Source organism: Musa acuminata, chromosome BXJ2-7 (genome assembly GCF_036884655.1).
Source record: "Musa acuminata AAA Group cultivar baxijiao chromosome BXJ2-7, Cavendish_Baxijiao_AAA, whole genome shotgun sequence".
In the NCBI taxonomy this organism is placed as follows: domain Eukaryota; kingdom Viridiplantae; phylum Streptophyta; class Magnoliopsida; order Zingiberales; family Musaceae; genus Musa; species Musa acuminata.
This window is the reverse complement of record NC_088344.1, coordinates 1,306,338-1,319,439: the sequence shown is the minus strand read 5'-3', so window position 1 is coordinate 1,319,439 and position 13,102 is coordinate 1,306,338. Positions and strand designations below refer to the sequence as shown.

General features: G+C 41.8%; 2 protein-coding genes across 2 annotated transcripts; both read left to right on the top strand.

The window, feature by feature from the left end:
- The first annotated feature begins 3,246 nt into the window (after window positions 1-3,246).
- LOC135616528 (purple acid phosphatase 2-like) lies at window positions 3,247-7,223 on the top strand. Its single transcript, XM_065115817.1, has 8 exons — window positions 3,247-3,506; window positions 3,991-4,191; window positions 4,304-4,415; window positions 5,050-5,276; window positions 5,888-6,026; window positions 6,346-6,566; window positions 6,650-6,771; window positions 6,861-7,223. Exons 1-8 carry the CDS (start codon window positions 3,321-3,323, stop codon window positions 7,030-7,032), a joined length of 1,380 nt encoding a protein of 459 aa, XP_064971889.1. The 5' UTR covers window positions 3,247-3,320; the 3' UTR covers window positions 7,033-7,223.
- Window positions 7,224-9,349: 2,126 nt separating this feature from the next.
- On the top strand, window positions 9,350-12,373 carry LOC135616527 (cytokinin dehydrogenase 5-like). Its single transcript, XM_065115816.1, has 5 exons — window positions 9,350-10,114; window positions 10,208-10,335; window positions 10,664-10,939; window positions 11,138-11,400; window positions 11,693-12,373. The coding sequence occupies exons 1-5, from the start codon at window positions 9,523-9,525 to the stop codon at window positions 12,021-12,023; spliced, it is 1,590 nt and encodes a 529-aa protein (XP_064971888.1). The 5' UTR covers window positions 9,350-9,522; the 3' UTR covers window positions 12,024-12,373.
- The last annotated feature ends 729 nt before the right edge of the window (window positions 12,374-13,102 follow it).

The window sequence follows — 13,102 nt, the reverse complement described above, 5'->3', positions numbered from 1 at the left end:
CTCCTTGTGTTCTTCTGGTTGGCAATTTACATTGACAGACATGGTGAGATGTCATTGTCTGCTTAGCTTTTGCATATCAATTTTCAATCTGCTTCCCTTCAAGCATATGACAAGAGATTTGTTGTCTGAGTTATGAAGGTGTAGCAGGATGAGGGAAAAAGTCTTTGTTAGAAGAGCAGTGTACACATAGAACAGATGTTGAGCTATGACAAGAGATCTGTTGTTGGTCTTTGGATCACTGCCTTAGTAATATCAAGCTTGGAATTTTTAGAAAATGATTGTTTAGAAAAGCTAGCAAAAGTCTTGTGCTTGTTTGGTCCCTTTTGACTTGTCTTGAACCCTTTTCTCCTTCCACAGTTGGACTTTTCATCTGGTTATGATGTATTTTGCTCACACAAATGTTATCAAACTGTTTCAGCTTTCTTCCTTTTTGGATAAATCGGCTGTCACAAACCATTTTTTTTCCCACATCAGTTGATGGATTTATCAGTGATTATCTGTTCATGCAGCCAAATATTGACCGGAGACAGACACCAAAGTGCATACATACTGCTATTGCAATATGATATCGTCCGATTTCCTAATTCTTCTATCTCGATTCATTTAAAATTTCTTTTGTGAAATAGCGACAATTATGGATCTTCTTTCAAATTATCATCCAAAATTTTCACTTTGTTCTTGGTTTTATGTGCAACACTTTAAAATATTTGGCCACTGGCCAACACTTTTGCTCTATCTAATAGAGTACAATTTGGTAATATGTCCTCTAAGGACGGCTCACGGTCACATCAGTGTCAACCAAGAGTATCAAAATCAACATGGCGGACTACATCGACACCACGCCCCTCAAGTAGGACGTTGCCCTGAAGATTGGGGGACGACATCGACCGAGTACGACGTCGTCTTGAGTATGAGGCCACCTCACAAAGATCGGGATGGCATCGACCGAGTACGATGTTGTCCCGCAAAGATCAAGACAAAGCAGACCGAGTACGATGTCGCCCCATCGAATCGGGACGGCGCTGATCGAGTGCGACATCGTTGTTCGACGTCGTGGCACGAAGGACACCCAATGTCCGCATGAGAAGTAAGTTTGCTGCCTAATGGGTCGACGACCATAAATGTGTCATGTACAATTGCTCCCCATGCGTGGTATAAAAACCCATCGCCGAGCCAACATTGGGGTAGATTTCCTTGTTTTCACTCAGTTCTAACTAAATCTTTGGAGGGGTTGAGTCAGGAAATCTCCTTCCCGACCTCGATCTGTTTACAGGAGTTAGGCGATAAGAAAGGAGACGAGTAATCAAAGGGGAACCTCTGCATTCTGAAAGTAAGGTTCGAGCTCGACCCAACTGGACGACGACTTCCGCTGCCTAAGTATCCACGTGGGAAATCTTGCGCATCCGGAATAGGACCGAACCATACGGACTCCTCAACCACGGTTCACCAACACTATCAATCATTGATAATCCAATATATCAATTGTAGTGGTCTCTCTTAGGTTCAATTATGGATGTCACATCCCTCACAAGATGAAGTCATGACTTTAAGTTTAATCCAAGTCAGTATTTTATGTTGAAAGAAGACAAAAGACTGGGTTTTTTGTGTCATACAAGATTTGTTCCTTTTAATGATAACATAGTTTCTCTTCATCATGAGAATGAGAATGAAAACTGGATTAAATCCAGTTCAAACATCCAGAATGACACCAAATGATCCTTATTTTTGTTCTTTTATAGTTAGTATATATTAAAAATCAAATCCTACATGTAATTTGATTCAATTAAGTTTAATATTCTTTGGTAGGATTAGAGTAAGGAAAAAAGGGTCACATGATTTGGCTAATAACCACTTGTTTTGTACTCATTTAACAAGAAATGAGTGAATATTTTTTAATCACAAGCAATGGGTCAAAGTGGGATAAAAAGCTTCTTCCCAATCATTATTTGACAGATTATAATAATTGGTTTGACCATACAACTTCTTTGCCATCATATGTATGTGTAGATTCTTCCTTTTCTCTTATTCAAATCGATAAAAGGTTCCTTACTGATCTATTATTATTATTATTATTATTATTATTATTATTATTATTATTATTATTATTATTATTATTATTATTATTATTATTATTATTATTATTATTATTATTATTATTATTATTATTATTATTATTATTATTATTATTATTATTATTATTATTATTATTATTATTATTATTATTATTATTATTATTATTATTATTATTATTATTATTATTATTATTATTATTATTATTATTATTATTATTATTATTATTATTATTATTATTATTATTATTATTATTATTATTATTATTATTATTATTATTATTATTATTATTATTATTATTATTATTATTATTATTATTATTATTATTATTATTATTATTATTATTATTATTATTATTATTATTATTATTATTATTATTATTATTATTATTATTATTATTATTATTATTATTATTATTATTATTATTATTATTATTATTATTATTATTATTATTATTATTATTATTATTATTATTATTATTATTATTATTATTATTATTATTATTATTATTATTATTATTATTATTATTATTATTATTATTATTATTATTATTATTATTATTATTATTATTATTATTATTATTATTATTATTATTATTATTATTATTATTATTATTATTATTATTATTATTATTATTATTATTATTATTATTATTATTATTATTATTATTATTATTATTATTATTATTATTATTATTATTATTATTATTATTATTATTATTATTATTATTATTATTATTATTATTATTATTATTATTATTATTATTATTATTATTATTATTATTATTATTATTATTATTATTATTATTATTATTATTATTATTATTATTATTATTATTATTATTATTATTATTATTATTATTATTATTATTATTATTATTATTATTATTATTATTATTATTATTATTATGTTTTATTACAAGTAAATCAACAAACTCGAACCCTCCTTCACACGACAGCATCGAACGGTTGACCGCTGCGATGACTTGAAAGTCAACGTATTTGTCGGGATACGTCATCATGATGGCGCGCAATTTGGCCTTTTCCTCCTCGCTTCTTCCCGCGATCCCGACAGATTTCCAACGTCAATCCGCCCCTCGATTTCTTCTTCCAATTCACACGCTTTCTCACGTCGTATTTAATGCCGAACGCCGCACCTCCTCGGCATATTCCCCTGTTCTCTCGCTTCCTCTGTCTCCTATTAAAGACCCGGAATAGATCGATGGACAGATAGATAGATAGAGATAGAGAATGGGGAGGTGGTGGCCATCTCGCCTTCTTCTCGGGCTTCTCTGCGCCGTGGTTTCAGCCGGACTGGTGGGGCGGACCGATGGAGGAGTCACGAGTTCTTTTGTCAGGAAGGCGGAGAAGGGCGTGGACATGCCCATCGACAGCGACGTTTTCAGCGTGCCGCCGGGCTACAACGCTCCACAACAGGTGGTTTCCGTCCACTTCTCTTCACCTTCTGTGCCTTACTTTCAATACTTGTTCTTGTTGCTTGATCGAACTCAGTGCCGCTATTAAGTTGTGGCCTTTTCTGTGTTCTTCTTGTCTTCTCTTCTGTCCTGTTCTGATTTTGCTTGCAAAAGACCCAACTTTTTCTTGTGTCGATTTGTGCGCTTGTTTTTTCTTTCTTATTCCTGTTTCTTGTTTTCCATCTCACTGAGTTCTGCAATCAAAATTCAACTCATAGTGAGTCTGTACTCCATTGTTAGAGTTTGCTCTGTTCACTAGTGTTACATTTCTGGTCTTTATTCTCTTTTCTTCTATAACTAATCTTCCTACCAATGACAGCAATCTAAGTATAACTCATATGATCCTATTTGAGTTGAAGGGCACACTGCTTTTGTAGAAGATCATTTTTGTTGTAATTTTTGGAACTCGAACTCTGGATTGAATTGGTTCTTCCCTTCGCTTGAAGGTACATATCACCCAAGGAAATCATGATGGGTCTGCCATGATCATTTCATGGGTGACCGAGGATGAACCTGGCTCCAGTAAGGTCCTTTATGGGACTGACAAGGATCAGCTTGACTTCTATGCCGAAGGCAAATACACTCGATACAAATTCTACAACTACACCTCAGGTTACATCCATCACTGCACTCTCAGGCACTTGAAGGTGATTCGGATCAATATATTCTACTGTTCTTTTCTCTTCTTTTCTTTTGCATATGCATGACTGATTTAGAGTTGCCTGTTTCACAACCTTTGACTCTCATGCTTTCTTGCAGCATGACACTAAATACTACTATGCTGTTGGGATTCGGCACACGATTAGGAAGTTCTGGTTCACTACCCCACCTGAAGTTGGACCAGATGTTCCTTATACTTTTGGCCTCATTGGTAAACATGCTTTTAAGATACAGATTCATGTTAGACTACTCAAATCATGTTTCTGCAATCCCTATCTGTTGATGCTTCTTACCATCAAGCCTCCAATTTTCATATTCTGCATGACCATTGGGAACAGGGTTTGAGTCATGAAAACAATATCTCTATTACATTAGCCTTGGATCCTGCATTGACGAAAGTCTCATACGCGGATTCCAACCCTTTGTATTGCTATAGTCTGTTTTTGGAATATGACACTGCTGATACTTATGGATGCATTTGTCTTCCTTGTATATTTGTTTGTACTAGTAGTCCTTTTTTATTTCTGATGACTTGTGACTTGTGCAGGTTTAAATCCTAGGGATCAGTCATTTTTTATTTGAATTGTGTTAATCATTATTTATTTGTGGATTGATTTACTGTATCGCCAAAAAGAAAATCGGTGAACTTCTCATATCTAGAAAAGGGCAGTTTTTACTTTAAGACAATGTAGGTCTTTTGATCCTTCTTTTTGCATTGTGTCTCATATTTTGGTAAATTCAATCTATAATATCTGATAGGATTTTCAGAAACTAATACCTGTTTTGCCATGAGAATTCTTTACCACTATAACATGTTTTCTTTGATCTGTTTGCATGATGTGCAGGTGATCTTGGGCAGTCTCATGACTCAAATGTTACACTAACTCATTATGAATCCAACCCAAAGGCACAGACAGTGCTGTTTGTAGGCGACCTTTCTTATGCTGATACGTATCCGAATCATGACAATGTCAGATGGGATACATGGGGCAGGTTTGTTGAGAGAAGCACCGCATACCAACCTTGGATTTGGACTGCAGGAAACCATGAGATTGACTTTGCTCCGGAGATTGTAAGTAGGACACTTACACGCATATGTAGGTCTCCTAATGTTCAGAATTCATCATCATGCCTTCTAACGTTCATAATTCATAATCATGTGTTTAGAAGATGGAAGGCAAGGATTTAAATATCAATCTGGTGCAGGTTTCAATAATTTAGTAAATTGGTACGGTATCAGTATACTTGGTGGTATACCAATCCATATCATCTGGTTCTATCCAAATAATAATAATACTAAATAATACCAGACAATACCAGATCATATTGTCCGATACCAGTTCATAGTTGGACCAGTGAATACTGACCGGACAAATTGATGATACAAGACAATGCATGGGGAAATATCTTGCAGTCATAGTTGTAAGTGAAACGAGTACAAAAAGAGAGTGAGACAATATAATGCTCCAAATTGAGATGGCTGAGGAATTTTTCTGAAGGCCTCATCGTTTACAAAGCTAGTAGTGTATCAAACAGTGCAAATAAGATGGCTGAGGAATTACTGATGATTAACTGATTACATGTTTGTTATAGCCACTTTTGTTTGATTAGATACAGAAAAGTCTAGCTTCTTTCTTTTTCTGAGAGAATTTGGAAGAATTAACATGTTTAACATTTTCGCAGGGTGAAACTGTACCATTTAAGCCATTCAGTCACAGATATCATGTTCCCTATAGATCTTCTGGCAGCACAGCTCCTTTCTGGTACTCCATCAAGCGGGCATCAGCTTACATAATTGTATTGGCATCATATTCAGCATATGGTATGAACATTTGATGCTTTACATTATGTGGATCTCTTGTAGCTCCACTGCAATTTCCAGGCATCTATATCTTGTTCTAGTTTGTCATTTTGTACACAATGTTGAGCTCATCTTTATATGGTGAACATTTTATTTAGAAAAGTTTGTCCACTTAAAGCATATGCAATTTTATGTTTCGTTAGAAATCAAGTTTCTGCATTCACTTTGAGATGAACACTTGATAGATTCTGATCAATTACTCTGGATTTGCATTTATTTGTCTTTGCCTTTACTAATACATTATTTTTGGTGCTTAATGTTCCTTGTTTCATTGTAAAAGGTAAGTACACCCCTCAGTACCAGTGGCTTGAAGCAGAACTACCCAAAGTGAATAGAAGTGAGACACCATGGTTGATTGTTCTAATGCATTCACCCTGGTACAACAGCTACAACTATCACTACATGGAAGGTGAATCCATGAGGGTGATGTTTGAGCCATGGTTTGTAAAGAACAAAGTTGATGTTGTATTTGCCGGCCATGTTCATGCCTATGAACGCAGTGTAAGTGCCTCTCTTATTTCCTCAGAGTTTTTAATCCTCTGTTGGCATTTGGTCTGATGATGTAAATGTCCATCATCTTGCAGCATAGGGTATCAAACATCGTGTACAATATAGTGAATGGAAAATGCAAACCGGTACCGGATGAATCAGCTCCTGTGTACATCACCATTGGTGATGGAGGAAATCTTGAAGGGCTTGCTAATAAGTAAAGACTCCACATGAGACATAAATTCTATTCATGCTAAAATTCTAACTCTGCTTGTTGACCAATTTCTTTTGGCATCTATAATGCAGCATGACAGAGCCGCAGCCTAACTACTCAGCTTTTAGAGAAGCCAGCTTCGGCCATGCCATCTTTGAGATCAAGAATCGAACCCATGCCTACTATACTTGGCACAGAAACCAGGATGGAAATGCGGTGGCTGCCGATTCTATGTGGTTTTACAATAGGTATTGGAAGAGTTGATCATTGATTGCGATCTTCAAGAACAACTTCTGGTTTCGATTCGCAATGCAGACCTTGTTAGAGACCTGTCTTTGTTCTCTTCTTGTTCTATCTCGACTTTGGATTCTGTAACAAAAAGACTCTTTTTCTGTCAGTTGGTAAAGTCATTGCTCCTTGGCAATTGCAGCATGATATAAATCTCGGTTTGTTAATGCGGAATCAATCATTGGTTGGGCTTTGGTTATTGATTGGGTAAAGCTTTTCTGAAGACTTATCAGAACAATCATTGATCACTCAAGAGGCTAATAGTGCTGGTCAGTTATTGAAATGCAGTGCACAGACTGTGTTGAAATCTATGTTCCTCCAATGATGATGCTAACCAAAACCTCATCATCTACCATTCCATTGGCAAACAACATTGTTTGTGTTGTAAATAAAGCAGGCAAAAAGTCCACTATATTTATCAAAATTTTGACAAACAAAACATTCAGTTTCTACTGCAAAAAAGCTGACTGAAGGCAGTGTCTAGAGAGAGTATGGCAGGCCTCAATCCATGGGATTGAAAGCAAGTTTTTTTTTCCTCTGTTTCTGTTCTCTTTATGAATATTTTCCACTATTTTGATGATACTATCTCAACATGGTCCCAAATTTTTGTCCTAAAGCATGCAAAAAAGTGTATAGTGCTGGTCCAATTTGATTGGATCCACCCTTGAAATCCAACCAAGTATTGTTTGGTTCCACTTCCAAAGCTTAGCAGGCATGATTCCACTTACAGCTACCAACCAGTTGTCCTGAAAATGATGACTCATGCATCTATCTGATCAGTGGTAGCAGATATGAAACAACTCATCCTGCATCACATTTGGATTCACTTCTTGCAGCTCTGTTGTTTATGAGTTGCAGTATAGAACCAGAGGTCAGCAGATGCTTGAATCTTCACCCATTGCTTTCAAGCAGTCTTTCTCATGTGCTCAGATCAATTTGTTTTTGCATGAATGGCTTTGTCATTGTGCTCTACAACCAGATTGCTTTGTGTCATCATTAGCTTCCTGTGACCACACCAAGCAATATGGAACTCAAGATTGCACTGCAGTTGGATGGATGACAACCTACAATAAATAATCCATGCTGCCACCTTAAAGCCAGTATATTTCCATTGCCATCACAGTCTGCCGCATGATCTCCTCCTTCAGAACCAGACCATGCTACTGCCATATCTTCCTTGGTTCCTCCAAAAGATGAGGGAATCTGAAGCCAAGTCCAACCAATAGGTGTGTGCCCACAGAGCTGTTCTTTGCTGTGAAGCTTTGCAAGTAGCTGTGGCCATATGAGATATCACACCCCACTGGATGGGCTGTCTCACCTTTTGAGAAGCTGGGAAAAAAATGCAGGTAAAGATGGCATTTGGGGAACAAAGCCACTGGCCATGGATCTCATACTTGAGCTAGCTTGTTGTTCTTTGGTTGGAAGCATATGATCATTCATCTCTGTGCAAATCGGGTCCACATCAACAGCATCAAAGTGACATTGTCTGTGTTCATCTCTATCCCTTCTGCTCTTCTCTCTGTTCGCTTGATTCTCTAACCATGCCTTTGAGGGTGTGATCGAGAGCTCACCATGCTCGATGTGGCTTGCTCTACGACAAGGTTGACCCAGGTGACATTGTCCAAAGGCATTCAATTCCTAAGCCGCATGCGATGTTATCTCTCTGTCTCTCTCTTGCTCGGCAACAGCCGATATGTAGTCATCGGATCATCAATGAAGAACGACTTTTTGTCACCTCCATTAATGTCTCGCTCCAATTGATGGTGAGGTACGGCGAGTTGACTCTCTTGCAACATCTCAAGATCAGTTGTTGATCTTATATTTCATTATTTACGTAGAAGATGATCAGCAACAATAGAAGAAATTAATGGAAGCGAAATGTGTGCTCGCAAAGTTACCCATCCATCCATCTATCCATATTATATGCGCTAATAAAGTATTTTTGATCTCTCATATCCAATTAATTTTGTCATCTATAATTAAGGAATACGACGCAATCTCTCTCTCTCTCTCTCTCTCTCTCTCTCTCTCTCTCTCTCTCTCTCTCTCTCTTCCATCTTGAGGCTGTCGAACGTTTCCAGATGTACAGTTACAAAGGATAAAGCAAAGGGATGGACAAGAGAGACAGAGAGAGCAGAGCTCGCTTCCATGTCTACGTAACCTTCTGCAAATGTGACTCCGCCGGGTGTTAAAGCGGCGACGGCAGCCTCAACAGGCGAAGAAGCATTTGCGTGGCTGATGAGATCTTTAAAGCGCGATCTCAGCTTACGTTACTGCCGTCCCCAAACACTGCCACAGGATTTTGGCCCCCTCCTCTCTTTTCTTGCTTCCGTATATAAATCCGGCCTTCCCCAGCCCCTTCCTCCTCCTCTCCACCTTGCTTCCTTGTGATCCTCCTCGGTCCTCCCCCGCCTCCCTCTCATACGGCCTTCCCCACGTTAGCATCTAGACGCTTTCTCGGGACGCATGGCGCACACCCTGCTGCTACCGCTCTTCGTCATATGCGGGCTGACGTCCACCGTCGGGACCACGGTGGAGCCCGCCGAGATGCTTCTCCAGCCCGCCGGGGAGGGCCAGCTTAGCTTGGACCCCTCGGAGGTCGCCGCGGCGGCTGTCGACTTCGGAGGTGCCGCCAGGGCCGAGCCGCTGGCCGTCATGCGCCCGGGTTGCGCGGGCGACGTCGCGCGCCTCGTCCGCGCGGCCTACCGCTCGGCCCGCTGGTTCCCGGTCTCCGCCAGGGGTCACGGCCACTCGACCAACGGCCAGGCGCTCTCGCCGGGCGGCGTCGTGGTCCAGATGAGCCGCGGCCGGATCGCGCCCCGCCCGGTGCCGGCGTACTCGCCGTCCACGGGCGAGTACTACGTCGACGTCTGGGGGGGTGATCTCTGGGTCGATGTGTTGAACTGGACGCTGGCCAACGGCGGCCTCGCGCCCAAGTCGTGGACCGACTACCTCTACTTGTCGGTCGGCGGCACGCTCTCCAATGCCGGCATAAGCGGGCAAGCCTTTCACCATGGGCCTCAGATCAGCAATGTCTACGAGCTCGATGTGGTCACAGGTTGGTTCTCGAACAAGCAGAATTCTCTCTCTCTCTCTCTCTCTCTCTTCCATTTCTCCGATCGCCAATAGCCATTCATCTGAACTACTCCAGGCAAGGGCGAGCTGATAACATGCACAGAAGAGCAGAACTCAGAGCTGTTCCATGGAGTTCTCGGTGGTCTGGGACAGTTTGGGATCATCACCAGAGCCCGGATTGCACTGGAGACAGCTCCCCACAGGGTACAACTCCCTCCCCAACTCTGTTCGCTGGATTCAACACCAATTTGACCTTCATTTCCTGCACTCATGGCTTACGAGGGCCACTTTCCATGCCGTGCAAGATCATAATGGTTCATACAAGGGACACATGCACATGAGATCACGATCTCGTTGGTACTTCGCACTGTTCCATTACTGTGATCACAATCTAGCGGATAGAGGAGTCACGAAAGCCAGCTTGATGGCTTCCCCGACACTAATGGAACCAGCAAAAGAATCAAAGCTGGACTCGTCGTTATCTTCCGCATGATCTTTCATCATCAACTCTTGTTCTTGTTGTTGTGGTCAGGTGAGATGGATCCGAGTGCTGTACTCCGATTTCGCGGCCTTCACCAGAGACCAGGAGCTCCTCGTCTCGCTCCACGGCGCCCACCGGAGCGAGAGGTTCGACTACGTCGAAGGCTTCGTCATCGTTGACGAAGGCCTCATCAACAACTGGAGGTCGTCCTTCTTCTCCCCCAAGAACCCTGTCAAGATAAGCTATGTTCACGCCAACGCCGGCCTTCTCTACTGCTTGGAGATGACCAAGAACTACGACTCCTCCGCCGCCGACTCCATCGACGAGGTTGGTCTCCGCTGACCGCTATGATGTTTTGTTGTCTTCGATACCTAACAAAAGGAGATCCGGCACGCTAGATTGGGCTCCATCATCTTCCACTATTATATCGCCTAACATAACGAGGTTGCCGAGATCTCTCATTCGGTAACATTAAACGGAGGGAGGACATTGTCGAACGACTCGGTGCGTGTCATTGGCTTGCAGGTGGTGGAAGCGCTGCTGGGGCAGCTGGGCTACATACCGGCGTCGGTCTTCACCACCGACCTCCCCTACGTCGACTTCCTCGACCGCGTCCACAAGGCGGAGATGAGGCTCCGTGCCAAGGGGCTGTGGGCGGTGCCGCACCCGTGGCTCAACCTCTTCGTGCCGGCGTCACGGATCGCCGACTTCGACCAAGGCGTCTTCCGCGGCATCCTCGGCAACAAGAGCAGCGGACCCATCCTCATCTACCCCATGAACAAGCACAAGTAAGAAGACCGCATGCATGCATGCGACCAACCATCGCACGCAGACCACACGAAACATGCTGAGAGCATAACCAATGAAGATAGATGCCTATATCGGCATCTATCGCATGCGATGCGATGCGATGCCACAGTGGGTGGTAGGATGCTACAGAGACCATGTTATGGAGATCTTAGCTCTTCTTCCTTTCCCTTTCCACAGCATTATGGTTGCTCACCTGAGTGATCAATCAATCCATACACACACGATGATCTTGAGCTACTATGATGCTTATACGATTGTTGAATTATGTAGGTGGGATGGTCGGAGCTCGGTGGTGACGCCGCACGAGGACACGTTCTACTTGGTCGCCTTCCTACGGTCGGCTCTTCCGGACTCCGGTGATCCGACTCAAAGTTTGGAGTACCTCAGCCGTCAAAACAAGAAGATCTTAGAATTCTGCGACGATGCCGGGATTGAGATCAAGCAATACCTCCCCGACCACCGATCCCGAGCCAAGTGGGCCCGACATTTTGGGCCGAAATGGGGCCGATTCCTGCGCCGAAAGGATCGATTCGACCCAAAGTGCATGTTGGCCACAGGCCAAGGGATCCTTCCACCCTCCTCCTCCGTTTTCCCCTGGTGAGGAACTCATGACTCACCACAGAGCATCAACAGAACAAAAGGTGATGATAGGAAAAGATAGTTCTTAGGAGTGTCCTAGAAATCCTAAAGTTACACATCCTTTTGTATCGTCAATATGGTAAGGACATAACAAGAGCCTAACCATTAAATATTCCTTCTCTGTGATTCTTCTTGTGCCCAATCTTCTCTTTCATCCTTTGTCTATAAAAACACTGTTATATATATGTATATATATATGAGAGAGAGAGAGAGAGAGAACGTAGAACGACTTTGATGGAAAGAACTCCTCGAGTTTGCAAGAAATCATGTTGATAATAAATCACCATAAACATTGGGATGAATAATACCTTCTTTCCCCTTCGACAACATGTACAGTAATTGGCACAGAACGAAGCGATGAACGAAATAATGTGGAGAAGACTATGCAAGAGTGATCAGCGGCCGACGGTGCAGTCGCCGCCGGCGTTGCCGGACACGTAGGTGCAGCCCGAAGCCTGCGACGGCGACTCGGATCCCTTCGGAAGCGACTGCAGCACCAAAGCCCGCGCCTCCGCCGACAACGCCGAGCTGACGAGCACCAACACGAGGACGAACGCCACCACCCTCGCCATCTTCACGCCACGAGATCCCATCTCCAAAGAGGATACATGCCTTACCGCAATGGAAGCAGCATATAAATGAGGCCACCGCCCATGGTATGGAGTTGCAGGCGGCCACCGGTGGCCAAGATTTTGACCCGTAACTGCTGTTTGAAGAGTCGAAGGTGACGGGAGGAAGCAACGAGGCGGTCGTGGATGTTGATTCGATGTTGGCTATGGCTGAGTGTTTTGCTCCACATAGTTGGAGAGTCCACCGGTGAATTCCTTCCTCGATGGCAGCCATTGGTGGATAGAGATGACAAGTCCGGTGAGAAAAGAGTTCAGCTCTGCAGTTCGAAGACTATAAGCTTTTCAGTGGCAGCACACCTAATCTCTGTCAGCATCACAGAGCAAGTTTAACCTACGTGTCCGTCGATGTCTTAAGTGGTCTCAGCTCATACTGCATCTGGGAATCGTGCACTATGATTTGCGAGAAGACAAT